The sequence below is a fragment of the Pipistrellus hanaki genome, assembly GCF_964339955.1.
Source record: "Pipistrellus hanaki genome assembly, chromosome: 9".
Taxonomy (NCBI): Eukaryota; Metazoa; Chordata; class Mammalia; order Chiroptera; family Vespertilionidae; genus Pipistrellus; species Pipistrellus hanaki.
The window spans coordinates 60,227,413-60,246,005 of NC_140511.1; the positions used below are offsets into that span (position 1 = coordinate 60,227,413).

An 18,593-nucleotide genomic window follows, 5' to 3' on the forward strand; every position below is an offset into this window, starting at 1 on the left:
ATCATATCTGGGCTTGCTAATTAATACATCCTTGGAATTATTTTTAACACAATGGGTCTCTGAGACACAGGTAGAGACCAACCTAGTTGTTTCAATTCCCACTGCCCAGAAGCTTGCAGCCAAGATCACATTTACTAAAAATACCTCACAAGCCAAGGCTCTTCCTTCATTACCTTGATATAATTCTGAGAGATCCTTCCCTGTTCATTCCCATGACCCAAACTAAAATAGTGCTGGAGTCCTTGTGAAAAAAAAAAAATCAAAGCTAGATTTCTGGGTAGCTTCCCAATGATTGTACATGGTTTAGCTGAAGTGTTTAAAACCATATACAAGTGTGAAGGCAGGATCTGACTAATATATTTCAGGTAAACAGATTTATTATGGTTTCACACATACAGGCCATTTGTTGGCATTGTGACATAATCTAATCACTCTCCCCGCTGTGGAGATAAAATACTATAGGAAATAGAGATTAGCTAGGTCATTGTAGTAATATAGACAAGAGATGATGTTGTCAACTCAGAACAGGGTGATGTTCAGGTTCTGGATGTATTCTATAGGTCAAGACAATAGAATTCCCTGACAGATGTTGGGTATGGGAAGAAAACAGGATTCAAGAATAACTCCAAAGTTCTTGGCCATGGTGTTGGGAATAAATGGAATAGCCATTAACTGAGATGATAATAATGGAGGGTAGAGCAGGTTTTGGAGCAGAAGTTCAGTTCAAGATATTTTAAATCTGAAAATGCTAATAGGTAGAAATGTTGATGCAATTGGAAGCCAAATTAAGTAAGTAAAGCTGTCCTCTGACTCTTAATGCCATTTGACACTTTTAGACGTTTTTAAAGCTTCAAATGGCATTAAGATTTGGGAGAGACCTTTAAATCAAGGAGGAAGGAATGATCCATTATGTTAAATACTGCTAATATGTTCAATCCTATATAATAAAAGCCTAATATGTAAATTGTCCCCTCAACCAGGAGTTCAACAGCTCGCTCGCTATGATATACACTAACCACCAGGGTGCAGTGCAAAACATGGCAGATGTCGGCAACATGGTGCTGGCAGATGGTGGAGCAAGTGAGCAGGCAGCGCCACGCCAAGGAGGGTGTGAGCAGGCCCAACTGCCCAGCTGATCACGCTGCAGACAGTGATCAACAGTGATGGAGGGTTGGGGCAGAAGCCCAGCTCCCAGGTACTGAGAGAGCTGGGCGGGGGCTGATGACTCAGGTGGAGGGGGGTGCATGGAAGCCCAGGGGCCCAGGACTTGCCCTTCCACGCCAGAAATTTGCACTTGGCTTGCTGGCCAGGCCCAGGGACCATACCCTTGCACGAATTTGGTGCACCAGGCCTCTAGTATAAGAAGTAACCATGGAATTTAGAAAAACAGAGGCCAATGAGAAGAATGTTTTTGGGGGAATGGTGGGACAAAAGACTGAATGGGAGAAGATTCTGAGTGAATCAAGAAACTACTATTGCAAAAGTGAGCAAAGAAATGGTGTGGGTGGAGAGTGAAGAAGGGTTAAAAGAAGAAATTTCATCCGTGTTTTGTTTTTTTTTTTAAATGGAAAAATAACAGCAATGAGATAGCTAAAATATGTCATAAAACCATATACTTTTGGAAAGTATTCAAATAAGACCAAAAGCAATGTAAAAGCAGAAGACAGTGGACACAGCACTTCCTTTTTAGGACTCTTGTCCTTCTCCAAAAATAGAATGCTGAAGACGAAAGATGGTCATTTGGATTCTAACAGTCAGGTCCCAAGTGAATTACTACCCTGCTCCTTCTGTCTCGCCAAGTCCCACAAAGCACCTATAGCTCACTTCTATGACCTTGGTCAAGTTACTTAAACTCACTGAGTTTCAGGTTTCTCATTTGTGTAAAAGAGAGAATACGTCATAATACTGTTATAAAGGTTAAAGGACAAAACAGGTTATTAAGGCATTCAATAAATGTCAGTTCTCTTCACTCTCTGTCCCCACTCATGCCTCTTGTTCCCAAAGATACTGACTGGTCCATCTTTTTAATGTTTCCCAATAGGCTTATGACTGGCACTTTGGGTAGGATAATTCTTCCTTCTTTGGAACTGCCCCATGTATTTAGAGGATGTTTAGCATCTCTACCTCTACCTGTTAAGGGCTAGAATCCCACAATTCTTATGATACCAAAAACTAACCTCCATACACATTTCTAAATCTTTTAAAAGTATTCAACAATGCTTTGACTTTAAGTGATAAACTTTTTAAAAATAACAAATAATATGTAATATATGAAATGGTTAACTAAGCATATAAGACATTAGGTGATTATTTCAAAACAGACCTTAGAACCTCAAAGATGGAAGGTAAATCTTGCTAATTAACTAAATTAATTAAAATAAGTTAATTTTTAGAAGTTGGAGCCAAACAGACTAGTTTAAAATTCCAGCTCTACTACTTACTGGCCCTAATTGTGGGCAAGTTAATAAATGCCTTATGGCTCAGTTTCCTTATCTGTAAAATGGGACTAATAATAATACCAACTTCATAGAATTGTTGTGAGGATTAAGCACTTAAGAGTAAAGCCTACACAAAGTATAGACTACAAATGTTTGCCACTAATGTGGGATTAATAGTATTATCTACTTCACAGAGTTGTTGAGGATTAAGCACTTAATGTCTGACACAGAGTATACCACTACAAATATTTGCTATTAACAATCTATATCTATAACAATAAAAGCATAATATGTTAGACCAGACAGCCAAACGACCTTCCGTATGTCATTCCAGATGAAGCCGCTGCAGCGGGGGCAGAGGCAGAGGCGGTTAGGGGCAATTGGGCAGGCAGGCAGGTGAGCAGTTAGGAGCCAGTAGTCCCGGATTGTGAGAATGGGCAAGGCAAGCTGAGGGCCTCGTGCCCTGCCACCATGCACAAATTTTGTGCACCAGGCCTCTAATATTATTATAATATACAGTGCAGTGGGGGAAACAGATATTAACAAAATAGTGACACAAAAGGTAAAGCTTTAACTGTGACAAGTGTTTTAAAGTAAAAGTGAAAAATGCTATGTAAGACTATAATGGGGTACTGATATAATTAGAAAGCTTCCTAGAGGAAGTGATGAGTTGAGAGCTGAAGGATGGATAATTATTAACTAGGTTAAAAAAAATTTCAAGAAGGAAAACTAATTATGCATTCAGTAAATATTTATTGAATGCCTTCTATGTGCTAGGCATTGCTCTGAGTCCTATGGTAAAGAGGGTCAGGAACGTATGTGTGGGCTCCTATTTTAGGATAGGGCAGTTTGAAAAAAGCTTATCTAGTGGGTGACTTTACCGAAACTGAATAATGATTGAGAAAGTAAGTGCCTATAGAAAAAATATTTCAGGCAGCAGGTTCAAGAGCTTATGGCAGAAAACATAAGCTCTTGTGCAATGGACACAATTGGCTGCATGGTCAATTTGCTTAAATCTTGTTTCTTCTAGTTTAATTTTAGGTAATTGTAACTTTTTCTACAGCATCTAAAGAAATGCTCAATTTACCTTTGCTCAGTACTGATGCAGCGAAAGAGAAGGGAGAAAATTGCATTCAAAGATAAAACTGGATTAAGGTGGGGTCAGATTGAGAAGATCTTAAATGCAAGGTTATAACTTAGATTTGATGAAAAATTTAAGTAAGAATTATTGAAGATATTTTAGAAAGCAACCGAGCTTATTCAAGTAACATTGCAAGGAGAAATTTTGACAATTACCTAAAGGATACTTTAAGAAGTACTATGGCAAATGCAAACTTGTTTTATACTTGCTATAGTCTTTAAGAAAGACATCATCTTAATTTTTAAAGTATCATATTTATTCTACTTTGTGAAAACAAATGAGTGAATATAATTTTCATAAGAAAAAATACCTTAATGTTTCTAATTAGTGAGAGAGCTTAAAATGTCACTTAACAAGTTAGAAGAAATTAACAACCTAAAATCAACAAAATCACCAAAACATAAAAGTTTGTCTATGTTTAAATATACTGATGTCTTCAGAGATTGAAGAAGTTGTTCTTATAGTTATACATGATGCTTGCTTTCTATTCTAACATGGCTAAGAAGTGAACATCTAGTTGATTCTGAAAAAGGCACCTGGAAAGCAAATTCCTTAACCATGTTGACTAATTGGCAAAAGGAAAGACTAAATATTGTTATGTGTCAATAATGTGTTGATTCCAAAATACTTTTCAAATGACAGTTCAATTTTGTCATATTTACTAAGTAGTATTGATTGAATAGAATAAAAAAAGAGCAAGCTGATGAGATTTCATTGTTGGAACTAAAACATTAAGGAGAAACACTTCGAACACCTTGTTCATATAGAAGAAAGGTATCTGTCTAGTTTAGAGAGAATAGAATATAAAAGAAAGAGTAACAAAGAAGCTAATGAAGGGGCTTTTTGTTGCCAATCTATAAAAATGATAAGGTTGCACTATATGATAACTAAGGTCCTTTTTCTAGCTCTAAAATTTTATAATTATTGCATATGACAAGATATAACAGCTAATGAAGCTGTAGTTTAACCTTTATATCCCTAACTTCTTGTATTAAACCTAGTACATAGTAAGTTCTCAAATATTTGATTAATAAATAGACACAGAATCTAAGAAAGCAATTTACCTTAGAGGAGAGACAAACATACAATGGACTTCTCTAACAGAATGAACATATTACAGTAGAGTACAATGATATGCAATAACAGGTAATTTCAACGAGGACCCTGAGGCACAAATTAAAAAACAATGTGCCCAATTTCTTTTCATACAAAATCAGGAAAATGAGATGATGTTTCATGCTAATCAGTGAGAGAGCTTAAAATGTCACTTAACAAGGATAACATTCAATTTTCTGGGAGTTTCACTTACATGGAACAGCTCATTGCTCTGCTATATTTAATGAATTTAAAGCCTAATTCTCTTCAATAATTTCAAGATAATATAAACTGGGTTGAGCAGGCAATCATTAACTTTATCTAACTATCATTCACTCTACGTAAAATATAAGCCAGTTAAGTTAAAAGATTCACCCCCAATTATACGTAAATAAACAATATATTTTTAGTTCATTGATTGTATATACTGATGCCTTCTTCAAAAGCAGTAAGATGATTTTATGAATCTTATGCCATTCCCCCTGCTCTAAATTCTTCAATGACTTCCCAACATAAGAATAAAATGTACTCTTTAGCATGTCCTATAGGCTCTACACCTGTCTACTTCAGCCATTTCTTCAAATGTTCTTTTCCTTGGTTATTATGCTTCAATCACACTGTTCTTAGTGTCCCTAAAATATTCCAGTCTTATCATGTCCTCATTGCCTTCACGGCTCTACCTTCGCATATTTGCAAATCTTAATCCCTCAGTTCATCATTTAGATCTCTCTCTATTCAAATGGCACTTCACAGAAGCTTTCCCTAAAGATCCATTCAAAATAGAATTTCTGCCCTTGCCTCATCAATCTCTTACCTGCTTTATTTATCTTCTTAGCATCCAGACTATCTGGAAAATATATGTATGATTTGGTTAAATACTTATTGTTTCCCCTCTAGAGTGTCAGCACCGTGAGAGTATGGTCTTCCTCTGTACCCCAGAACCTAGAACAGGGCTTGTCAAATATTTAGGATTCAATACACACTTATTGAATAAATGATAAACTAATGCAGTTTTTTAATGATGCATGTGCCAAAAAACAAGTGCAGAATAGTGGACTCAGCACACAATTATTTGTATGTTTAAAAGATACATACTATTTGTGCATGGACTCTGAGGGAGAGAACACAGAAATTGATAATGCCAGTTCTCCCATGGTGAGGAAATATAAAAGTCTGGGTGACAGGCAGGTTTGCTTTCTACTTTATATTCTTTTTTTTGCTGTTTGAATTTTAAATGCAAAATTTCAAAAACAAAACAAAAATTATTAAATTTACCTCAAAGACAACTATCATTTGATAACAAGTTTTATTTATGAAATACTTTCTATTGAGCTCTTATTTTACAGACAGACATTCTAAGCAATTTGCATGCTCCTCATTTAATCCCTACAACAATCCTATGATATAGGTGTATCATTAACATACCAATCTTATACAGGAAAAAAACCAGTTAGGGAGAAATTGTGTTAAGTGGCTAAAGTCACACTATTGGAAGCACAAGACAAGGGCTTTGAACACATACTAACTAAATCTGAAACTCAAAGAATTTAATTGCCATTCTTCCTGGTAACAATACATAGTACTCAGAAACTTTCTTACAGAAGTTTAAAACAAAGTTTATGTTTGATTATCACAGTTTCTATTCTCTCCAAATATACCATTATATTCAATAATCATAAACAACAATGACCATCATTTGAAAACACTCTATATGCCAGGCATTATGGTAAACATTTGACATTCCCTATCTCATTCCATCCTTAAAATAATCATATATAAGGTAGATTCTATTATTGTCTCCATTTTATAAAAACCAGAGACCTAGTTTTAGAATAACTAATTCTGCCAAGCTGACATAGCTAGTAAGAGAGGAGTCAGAATGTGGATCCACGTCCAACTCCAAAGTTAATGCTCTGACCTGGAATCAGAACAGAATGCTTTCAAACAACGAAACAGAAATGTTGCACAAATCATCTTGAATGTGGAGTGATAGAGTTAAATACAAACTCAAATCTGATTAGATTCAGATCCAACAAACTGTTTTTAGGACCAGGAATTATCCTCCACACTATCATTTATTGTCTCTAGGCAACTTTTTTTGGAAATAACTTTACTGTTAGAACCTTTGCTTCTACTAACTTACAAACATCAAGGAACGAATTTCACACGCAGGGAAGGATGGCACTGACATCTGGGCTATTTTTTCCCTCCTAGTTTTTATAGAGTTGATGGCATAAAAGCAATTTTATGTGTACCTTTATCGACTCAGGGTATATTTTTAGTGGGACAAGAAGCACTTTTTAAAAATGAAAATTTCATGCACTTTTAAGTACTTGCTCAACAACAGAAGAGACATTAACCACTACAGTTAAAGGCAAATAATCTTTGTACTGAAATACAATTATTACAAAATAACAGAAACTTAAATAACAAGCCATAGGTAGTCTTTGAATCTCATATTCTCTAGCACCAAAGTTCATTTATACCTTCCAAAACTCAAGGTGGTGGAATAACACGACCAACTAAAACCTGTAGAATGCCCAACACATTCTACCTGACTGTTAATAGTTAACCTAAATTACGTATTATGCAGCAAAATTATTCGTGACTGGTTAAATCTCATAAGCGGCGGTCAGCTTTGACCTCTGTGTACCCGAGTGCCTACAGGAGTCTTGCAGAAACTAAGAACAGACGTTAGAAGGACCGATTCTCCCAGCTTCATGTCCCTTTCATTTGCAACTTGCCAAGCAGTCTGATTTCTTGCATACCTCCTCTGATCCTCAGCAATCCGTAAGGCAGTGCTGGCAGGTCTAATCTTGACGCTCAGGCCTTGAAGGCAGGTTCTCCATTGACTTCTGCCAGTCTAACTGCAGAACCTCACGGGGGGGAAAAAAAGTTTATAAATTGGTGAACCAGGGTGCCTCATTTGACAGTGATGCCCAGTCACTGATACATCTGTGTCTGGACCAAAACACTCTGAATTTGGGGTGCGGAGGTCACTTTACATGATCAAGTGCTGGGCAGAAAGTGCTCTGCCGAAGCCTGGGAAAGGGGCCAGGGTGCCCTTTAAAACTTCCACTTCCTCCGAAGGGGATCCCAGCCCTTCCTCCCTTCCTGCGGAGCAGTGGTGGGCTTCAGATCACACAGAGCCAGGCGCTTGGGGGTTCTCCAGTTTCCTCTCCCTTTAGCTTTCTCCCCGGGGATCCTAACCACCTCCACCCTCACCCAAACCCTCACCCCCACCCTCCATTCAACGCTTTCCTGCTTGTTCCTAAACCAGCCCACCTGCTCTTCCACGTGTGAGGCGGCGGGACCCTTCCGCTTCCAGCCAGACAGGTCATCCAAGACGGCTTCCCGAGAACCGCTTCCCCTGGGCTTCCTCTCCCCTTGCATCAGGCCCAAAAGAGGACACCGCGGCTCTCCGCTTCCATAGCAGCCTCCCGGCGGCTCAAACTCAACCAGAAGATTCAAACCCAAGCCAGCTTCCCCAGCGCCCCGTCTCATTGGCTGCCGCCTTCGTGACGTCATCACGTCGGACGTTGCCGCGGCGCGCAGAAGCGGCGCGCTGCGGCCCGGCCCCGAAAGTCTCCGCCGCGCGACTCAGCGGAAGCGGCCTTGACTCGGGTCTCCTTGGCAACGCACGCGGCGGCTGTTTCCGGAGGCCGTGGCCGAGGTGGGCGGGGCTAGGCCGGAGCCGCAGGTGGGATGAGCCACCTGGGAGTCTCAAGAGGCTGCTTTAGGAGGCCTGGGCGCCATGCGGTGTCCAGGGGTGCAGGGTGTATGTGAGAAGGGGGTGGGCCTGGGTGGATGTATGCATGTCCTCTGCTAGAGGGAGAGGCAGAGTCTGTTGGGTGTGGATGAATAGATTCTGGGTGTTTGTTTTCTCCTTTTCTCCATTGACCAGCGAGGCCTCCAAAGGCACAGGTCCCAGGCCTCTCTTGGACCGAACAGTGATCAATAAGCCTCAATTAATTAAAAGTCCAGGACTTTAGGTTTGAGGCCCTAATAGGCTTTATCTTTCTGGACTGCCAGGCCTACTTTCTTTGGTGCTGACTGTGAATCCATTGAGTGTTTGACTGTTTTTTACATTTCTAATGATGGCATTTCAAAATAAATTCGTTTAAATTTATTGGCCTATTCATTATTGGAAGCTGTGGGCTTTTTTTTTAATCACTAGGTTTTATGTATGATTTCAGAACGTACACTTTAAAAGGAAAAAAAAAATGCCAGGATAAAATGCGAAATATGTTTGCTAAGATAATTTGTCGCCAGGAAATTTTTAATAGTATGATCTTAATTCCATTGCTGTTTTTTACATTATTACCATTATTGTATCTGTTTATTGAGCAATTGTTGATTGTAGATTTTAGGAGCATAATAGTGTACAGTTGTGTCAATATCCCTACCCTCTTGGAGCTTATATTTTGGTGATTCAATATCACCATATAAGTGGGATGGCACAACACTACTGCAGAGTTTTATAAGTAAAACAGTGTCTGAAAAACCCTTATAAAATGGACACTTACTTCTTATGGAAGAAAATCAGAAGTACTGTGCATTGTATATGATACATGTATGTTATATGATTGATTTTGAATAGAGGATAGAGCATCAATAAGGTTATAAATTACTGGCTGCATTACATATATATTAGCAAATGCAATAGTGTGTGTGTGTGAGGGATGCTGAGTTTAATAATAAAACTAACAAATATTTTTTAAAAATTCACATATACACCTCACTCTACAGTTCTTTATCTTTGATGTCCCAGGCATTTTATTGACTTTACATATGTTATGTAATTTAATTCTCAAAACAGCCCATGAGATGTGGGTAGTATTTATTTTATTGAAGTGAAAACTGCAGTTTTCAGGAAATCCCTAAAGGAAAAATTTGTTTGAACTGTACAAACCATCAAATTCAGAATTGAGTAATTTGTCTCGAAATACTTTCCAGATTGAGGGATATTAAGATGCTATTAAAAAAAAGAAAAAAGGTAAAAAGATGCTATCTTAATAGAAAGTTAAACAGGTGTTTTACCACTTTCTTGTAAAATTGCATTGGTCACTGGTGACTGAGAAAGTAGATATCTTAAATTTCGTCGTTTTTGACACACATTGTTAGCTTCTCATTCTAACAGGTGTTTCCACGCCTAATCCAAGTACTTATTTTAATTTAATTTAAAATGTTGCCTTACACTGCCATTAAGCAGTATTCAGATGAGCTCCGCATTTTTAAGGAATGTATACTTAGTTAAAACAGACCAATTTTAACATTGTAACCAATGCCACGACTGTGCCAGCTCTCTTTAGTTTGGCAAGACGTTAGGGATTACAACTGAAGGCGTAAGAGACGAACTTATTTTGTATGGAAATGAAGAAGAAAAGAACCAAAACTTTAGAATCATACAGTGCTAAGGAGACACATTAACTGGTGTACAGTTAACTTCTATCTTAATTAGAACACAGAAATTTAACATACTAGTAAAATGAAGAGTGGAGGCAAGTATAAAATGGAAAGTTAGATTTAAAGTTGCATCTGACATTTAAAAAGAAAAAGTAAAAGTGAACTAAACCCTAACATGGCTAGGGTCTTATTTACCAACTCCCCTCTCCCCACCAAGGAGCACCTTTTGGAGACTCCAGCGCCTGCAAGGCCCTGGGCAGAGGGGCTGGAAGCGCGGAACCAAAAGCGCAGGTGCCGGGTTGTGGGCGGGACGCAGGCCCGGTCTGTCCGTCTTTTCAAGTTTCCCCCGGGCTGGGACGGAGGCGTGCCACAAGTTCAGTTCCCCTTAGTGGCAGTCGGTGGCCCCGGTTAGAGGCCAGCTGAGACATCTTGGTTCTTCAGGTGAGGAGACGGCGGCCCAGTCCCGGGAGCTCCCCCGGCTTCTGGGGGGACCTTCTGGAGGCCCCCAGGTCCCCCGGACAAAGGAGACAGCGCCCCTGCCCCCACCGCCCGCTTCCCCTCCTCCCCGCTCATTCATCCTGAGTTCAGAACTTTCTACAGTTTTATGTCGACTTAGGAGAATTCTTAGGCCAAAGGATGTCTTCTCCCCTTCCTCCTCCCCGCCCCCCCCCCTTTTTTTTTTTTTCTCTCTTTAGAACGTTCACATTCTCTGAGTTCCGGCGCCAGTCTCCGGGTTCAGGAATTAAGTTCTCAAAAGTTTTCTCTGCGGAGAAAACGGACTTGCAATGATGGCAATGGTTTGTCCCACTGAGGAAGTTGTATCGCTCACGTTTGTGCTTCGACAGTTAAAAGAGTAACCTGCCCGATTCCGTGGTCTCAACAGCTAAACCGGACTTTGGTGCAAAGGAAAGTTCAGTGACTTAGGAAGCCACGGATTGGGCTAGGTTTCCTGACCCCCTGCTTCCCTGCTGTGACCAGAGGGTACATATATTGCCTGCTTACATCACGTAGGGTGGCTGGTTCCTGGAGGATTGCAGGAGTACTTTTGGGTTTCTGGTAGGAGATTGGGCAGCAGAGGACAGAGAAGGAACTTTGTAGTTTACCTCCTTGCAAGGTATTCAAGGGAACACCCAAAGAAGAAAATTATTGTGGCCCTTACTCCACGTTAACCCATTTGACTAGTAGTAGCCAATTGCTTCATAATAAAATCTTCAGGCTTTGTATTTTGAACGTAGTTAAGTAAATAGAAATTGAATATAGAAGAAAAGAATTAATTGCTGGCAAAGGCAGCATTTTTTCCCCCTACCCTCCTTGCTTTGTCCCAGGTGGTTCTGATTACTATATTGGAATTGATGTTTTGTGTTTTAAACATTATCAGAGTCTGGACACACAATTTAGATTGTTTAAATACTTCAGATTGCACTATTTAGACCTATATAATGTATGACCTCTGTTGGGTACCCCATAGTATATTATATTCCTAGGTAGAGTAGGACCAAGCAATAGGTAGGATATTGGTTTCTTAAAATAAAAAAAAAAGAATATAATTTATGAGGTACTACAATACATAGTCAGTATAACTAAAGTGCTCTTCAGCTACATACGTGTATTAAATAGAGCCAGTTGTCTCTATGTTTATAGCATAGAGGTTAAAATTACATGCTCTGGGGATGGAATGCTGGAGTTACACTTCTTGCTTTATGGCTCTAGAGTAGGGGTGTCGAACTCAATCAGAGAAGGGGCCAAAATCTAAAATCCAGCCTAAATCGCGGGCCGAATGGTTTACTGAACAGTCATAAACTGACAATGTCATAAACTGACAGCGGAGTGCAGTGATGACAGCGTGGTGCGGGCCACATTGCAAGGCCTGGCGGGCTGGATTTGGCCCGCGGGCCTTGTGTTTGACATATGTGCTCTAGAGCTATCTGACCTTTTCACACAGTGTTTATTTGTTTTCCTCGTCTTTACAATGGAAATAATAGTTCCTACCTCTAAAAGCAGTAAGGATTGAATGACTTAGTACGTGTGTGTTTATTACAATTATTATGGTACTTAGTAAGTGCTTAATAAATGTACGCTTTTATTTTGTAAAAAATGTTAGAAATACTAAGTTAAAAGATAGTTGAGTTTATTTATATACACTTTCTAGCAAACATAAAGCATAATTATTCATTTGGCTAATTTGTTACTGCTGAACAATCTAGTTTTATTTAAAATGCTCATTTCCTACTATATATATATATATATATATATATATATATATATATATATATAGTAGGAAATGAGCATTTTATATATATATATAAAATTTTGTTTTTGCCATATATTTCCTTTGCCACATAATTCTGTGTACTAGGTGGACCAGTTAATAATGCGGATTTTTTTTTTCAATAGATGGAGGTACACATATGTTGATATATATGCAATTTGATATGTATGCTATTTTGTTGTATTGACAGCAAGCTTCAAAACTTCATATGTCAAATTTTCTGAAGGTGTTAACATCATAGATATTTTTATGCTTAAATGTGTCGAATTTCGTGCCAACCAAAAAGAGCATTTGTGGAAAGTTTTAATTCATTACTTTATTTTGAAGAAAAGTGCTGCTGAATACTTCGGGAAGCTTATGGTGAACATGCTTCATCCCAGGATACTTGTGAATGCTGATTTAAAGGCTTTAAAAGTGATGATTTCAATGTGAATGACAAAGAACGTCCAGGTCAACCAAAAAAGTTTGAAGACCAACAATTACAACCACTATTGAATGAAGATGTGTGTCAAACTCAAAAACAACTTGCAGAAAGATTAAATGTTGCTCAGCAAACAATTTCTGATAATTTACAAGCAATGGGGAAGATTTTCAAGAAAGGAAAATGGGTACCACATCAACTAAATGAAAGACAAATGGAAAACCAAAAAGTAATCAGTAGAATGTTGATTCAATGGCACGAAAGGAAGTCCTTTGTGCATCGAATTGTGACTGGTGATAAAAAGTGGATTTATTTTGAGAATCCCAAACGCACAAAATCATGGGTTGATCCATCCAGGTCAACCATCAACGTCAACTGCAAGACCAAATCTCTTTGGAAAGAAGACATTGCTCCGCATTTGGTGGAATCAGGAAGGTGTGGTGTATTATGAGTTTCTAAAACCAGGTGAAAAAGTTAATACTGATCGCTATGGACAACAAAAAATCAATTTGAACCATGCTTTGATTGTGAAACAACCAGTATGTGTCAGAAGACAGGCAAAGTAATTTTGCTTCATGATGATGCACCATTCCAAACTTCAAAACCAGTTAAAGACATGTTAAAAGATCTTGCCTGGGAAGTATTAACCCACCCGCTATATTCACCAGACCTTGCTCCTTCAGATTACCACTTGTTGATTGATGGTGCATGCTCTTTCTGAGCAGGACTTCAAAATGTACGAAGAAGTGGAAAATTGGGTCTCTGAATGGTTTGTCTCAAAACAAGAAAAGTTCTATTGGGATGGTATCCACAAATTACCTAAAGATGGGGAAATGTGTATCTAGTAATGGACATTACTTTGAATAAAGCACTTTTGATGTTTCTCTTAAAATTATTATGTTTTCTTTGATTATAAAATCCGCATTATTAACTGGTACAGCTATTATGAATTTGGTAAAGTTGACATGTTATCCTCAAGGATATCTTGTTGATATTATATTTACATAATATTGAATATGTAGAGATAAATATATTTGCATCTCTTCTATAGTCATTACATGTGTTAGCTTTTCAACATTATTCTTCATTTTCTATTGCAAAACTGAAGGAATGCATGTTTAAATGGGATTTATGTGGTTTTTTTTTTTTTTTTAAAGTATTTTGAGAAAGTTTTTGTAAGGTTGATCAGAGAAGTGAAATTTTCTAAAACAAACCTTGATAAAAATGTTAATTCTGTAGGATCTGGAATTTATCCATTTATTTTCTTTTCAGAAAACATTAAGCACCTAGTGCACATCTAATTTTGTCGATATAAAGGTGTGGGTTTTTCTCTTATATGACTCATATTTCACTGGAGAGTTGTGTTAATTTGTTACTTACTGAAGTATGTCACATCAAAAGTGTTGTTTACAACCAGTTGAGCAAAAAGGCAAAATGTTTTCAAAAGATCTTCTATTAATATATTTACATTCCTTCTGTGTTTTAAAGAGTTACCTATTATAGAATAAAATAGAGCAAGTATGAAAAAGTGAAGGATATATCAACTTTTCACTTTTATTTATTTTTTTAGGGCAAGGAACTGATAAAGCAGTGGTGTTTATGAAATGGCAAATATGCTCAGCTTAGTGTTTATAAAGTTATAGTTCAGATTGAAAAGTATTTCATGAAATAGGTCATGGTGACATGGTCTCAGAGAGTATCCACAGCAAAATTGTGAGATTTTTACTTTTCTGGGACAGTGAACACCTCCCTTTATTTTTGGATGTACATTCATAGTCTTTTTCCAGAAATGCTTTCTCAAAGTTAAATTGAAGATGAAGTCTTGGTATTATGAGATAAACAAATAGAAGAGCTTGAAATAAAAGATCACTTATACCTAACATAGGATAATATTTATAATCCCTTCGGTCATCCTGATAACTTTTTCAAATAAATAGTTCTAATGCATTGAACTTGTTCTTTAGACTATTAAAATTCAAAAAAGTATATTTCAGAAAAATGACCATTAAGTAATTAATTTTCACATTTCTTATGGTTAAAACATAAATGGTCTTGGGTTAATTAGGCTACATTAAAAATTACATTTTCAGCCAGAACTGGTTTGACTCAGTGGTAGAGCATTGGTCTGCAGACTGAAAGGTCCCAGGTTCGATTCTGGTCAAGGGCATGTACTTTAGTTGCGGGCACATCCCCAGTAGGAGGTGTGCAAGAGGCAGCTGGTCGATGTTTCTCTCTCATCGATGTTTCTAGCTCTCTATCTCTCTCCCTCTTTGTAAAAAATCAATAAAATATATGTTTTTCTAAAAATTACATTTTCAGATTGTTTTTTAAATTGTTTTATGTTCCTTGCTTTGTATAAGGAGATTAGTCACTCACACTTGTTTGAGATGATGAATCTGACACATTTTTGTGTGATACATATTATATATTAATTTGCTTTTCCCCAAGTATTATAACATCCTTTTAAAAAATCCAACAATCATGATATTTAAATTTTCTTTTCTAGATTTGTTGACATTCAGAATGCTTCGCTATCCACACTTTTGTAGAACCTATAAAGAATTTCTTTCATGTTGGTTGGAAGCTGGCATATTTAATTTAGGTGTCTGCCCAAAATGGATACATGCTACATCAGAACGATGTGATGAATTTGAAGCCTGGGAGCAAACAAATCAAGCTGGATCTCATGAGTTTCACAGATCTCAAGACAGAGATTCTGAAGCTATGAGTAAACTACATATCCCAGTAATGGTGGATGAAGTTGTTCGTTGTTTGGCACCACAAAAAGGGCAGGTAAGTTGATTTGCTTTTATTTTTCAATTGAGATATAACTTACTTATCTTAGTAATTTTAAATTGTGTGACTCAGTGGGTTTTAGTATATTCACAATATTTTGCATTGATCACCACTGCCTAATTCAGGAATGTTTTCATCACTCTATTATGAAACTCCATACCTGAAATTATTCACTCTCTAATGTCTCCCTTTAAAAAAATATATATATATATTTTAACGTTTTTTTTTTGTTTGTTTTTTTAATTCATTTCAGAGAGGAAGAGAGAGATAGAAACACCAGTGATGAGAGAAAATCATTGATAGGCTGCCTCCTGCATGCCTCACACTGGGGATTGAGCCCTGCAACTAGGGCATGTGCCCTGATTCGGAATAGAATCTTGACTTCCTGGTTCATAAGTCAACACTCAACCACTGAGCTATGCAGGCTGGGCTGTTGTCTACCCCCCACCCCCCTTTTTTTTTTGCTTCTGTCAACCACTAATTTATTTTTTTTGTCTATGAATTTGCCTGTCATTGACATCTATATATATAAAAGCCTACGTGAGTGGTCAACCACTGGACTGGTCAACCGCTTGACCAGTAGCTGTGATGCACACTGACCACTAGGGGGCAGACGCTCAATACAAGAGCTGCCCCCAGGTGGTTAGTGTGCTCCCACAGTGGTAGCTCTGCTCAGCCAGAAGCTGGTCTCATGGCTGGCAAGCACAGCTGCGGTGATGTGAGCCTCTCCCACCTCCATGGCAGTGCTACCAAACAGTGGCAAGCACAGCAGGGCCAGGATGAGCTGGAGCTGCACTGCATCTGCCATGACGGGCTCCTCCCCAGCTACCTGCTGCTTTGAGCACTGTTTCATCCCTTGTGGGATGTGGGACTGCCAGTTTTGATCCAACTGCGGGGATCACGCCGAAACTGGCAGCATGACATCCCCCTACAGGTCCTGGATTGCGAGATGGCGCAGGCTAGGTTGAGGGGCCTCTAGTTTGATATAAGTGGATTTATACAATATGTAGCCTTTTTCGTCTGCCTTTTTTTACTCAGCATGTTTTCAAGATTCATCTACGTTGTAGCATTTTATCCCTGAATCATTTAGTTGTATGGATGTACCACTTTTTAAAAAAAATCTATTCTTCAACTTATGACATTTATGTTTCCGCATTTTGGCTACTATAAATAATGCTGCTATGAACATTCATGTACAGCTTTTTGTGTGGACAATATGTTTTCAATTCTCTTGAGTATATACCTAGGCGTGAAATAGATGACAACTCTATGCTTAACTTTTTGAGCATCTGCCAAACTGTTTTCCAGAGCTGATTAGTTTTGTCAGATAAGTATTTTAAAAGAAAAAGAACATTAGACTGGCTAAGTGGTAGGGCATGGAAACTGAATTCTACTTTTCATCTCCTTGAGAATTTTAGCATCTTTTCAGGAATGACTGTAGACAAAGGTAAAGATCTGAATTCCTGTTCTCTGTTTTCTTAGAGAAAGTGTGTGTGTGTGTGTGTGTGTAGAGAGAGAGAGGGGGGGGGGGGACAGAGGAAGAGACAAAGGGAGGATGATTGATTTATGTTTAAGGAATTAATTCACATGATTATAGAGGGTTAATAAGTCCAAAATCTGCACAGTAGGCTGGCAGGCTAGAGACTCAAATAAGAGTTGCAGTTTGAGTCCAAAGGCAGTTTGCTGGCGGAATTCCTTTTTGTTCCAGGAGTCAGTCTTTGCTCTATCAAAGCTTTCAATTAAATTAGATAAGGCCCATCCATATTATGGAGGATAATCTGCTTTACCCAATCCAATAATTGTAAGTGTTAATCTCATTAAAAAACAAAAACAGAAAAACAGTTTCACAGAAAAAATCCAGAAAAATGTTTGACTATCTGGTATTAATATCACCCATAGTATTAATATTAATACATAATATTAATCACACTTGAGTTATTTATACCATTGCTGACAGGATTACATAAGGTCTAAAATATGAAAATGCTTTAATATCTATAAAGAGATCACAAAAATATTAGGTGATATGATAGCCAAAAACAAAAAGAAACCTCCTGAAAATTAAGCATATTTACAAATGGGAAAAAAATCTTTATTATAGTAAATTATTTTCAAATGTTATTTACAATTAAAGCTGATAATTTTTATCTTGTTGACTTCAGAAACATGACCTCCTTTTCTAGAAACTACTGTTATTAACTGAATCAGTCATTTTCATTTAAAAAGTCATACCTTCTTTAATTGAACTGCCCAAGTTTGAATCTGTTGTCTAACATGCATGTGTGATCATGCATACACAGAGCTGTTAATGTTTTTTGAGACTTCTTCAAATTAGATCGCACAGTTTTCATGAGTAAAGTTCTAAGCTATATGCATAAGTTATGCTAGAATGGCTGGATATATAAGCCCATCAGTGATATGACTTAGATCGCTTTATAACAATTCTCTGTTTCCTTATCTTCAGGCAGTATATAACAAAATAAACCTAGTATTCTTAAATAGATAATATATATTAGACATCTAGCTCAATGCTGTTGCATAGTAGGGACTCTACAATGCACATGAAAACGTAAATTAAGAATTAAGTTAAAAAATTAAGTTGGATAAAACCTATTAAATATGACTTCATCAAAATGAAATTCTCTTCATTGTCTTTAAGGTTCATAATGCAAAGATAATATTTTTATTAAAATGTATTTTTTATAAAGTATATATTCGAGATACATATGACTAGGATGGGGCAATTAGTAAAGAAGTAAAACTCAATTAAATGGCTTGTATTTGACATGTGTAATGAGAAACAAATTGTCTAAATTTGGTGAAACCTAATAGTAAAAACAAATTTTTTTTACACTGACCCATGAAGTAGAAAAGCAACCAAATGCAAACGCCACCAAGTCTCCTACTAAATCAGTATTGGATCTGTGGTTTTTCTAAAACAAAGTGGAATAAAATTATAGACAGTCTACAACTTGACCTACCATGCTGTTTCATTCTGTTCAAGTTCCTGACAAATGTAATGTTGTT

General features: G+C 37.5%; 2 protein-coding genes across 7 annotated transcripts in view; one reads left to right on the forward strand and one right to left on the reverse strand.

Moving 5' to 3' along the window:
• Window positions 1–8,140, reverse strand: part of KIF18A (kinesin family member 18A) — a 71,883-nt gene extending 63,743 nt beyond the window's left edge. The window contains exons 1-2 of one of the 3 annotated variants that reach the window (XM_084893625.1): window positions 7,960–8,140; window positions 7,443–7,541 (exon numbers count right to left, since the gene is read on the reverse strand). The gene's annotated coding sequence lies outside the window, so the exon portion shown is untranslated. Of the gene's footprint in view, window positions 1–7,442; window positions 7,551–7,959 lie in introns of all 3 variants that reach the window. The other 2 variants (XM_084893623.1, XM_084893624.1) reach the window with 2 other exon arrangements.
• A 107-nt stretch (window positions 8,141–8,247) lies between these two features.
• The window catches only part of METTL15 (methyltransferase 15, mitochondrial 12S rRNA N4-cytidine), a 148,210-nt gene continuing 137,864 nt past the window's right edge, over window positions 8,248–18,593 (forward strand). The window contains exons 1-3 of one of the 4 annotated variants that reach the window (XM_084893629.1): window positions 10,277–10,521; window positions 10,776–11,061; window positions 15,277–15,563. In XM_084893629.1, the coding sequence (XP_084749755.1) occupies window positions 15,294–15,563 (270 nt within the window). In that variant the 5' untranslated portion in view covers window positions 10,277–10,521; window positions 10,776–11,061; window positions 15,277–15,293. Of the gene's footprint in view, window positions 8,375–10,276; window positions 10,522–10,775; window positions 11,062–15,276; window positions 15,564–18,593 lie in introns of those variants that run through there. The other 3 variants (XM_084893628.1, XM_084893627.1, XM_084893626.1) reach the window with 3 other exon arrangements.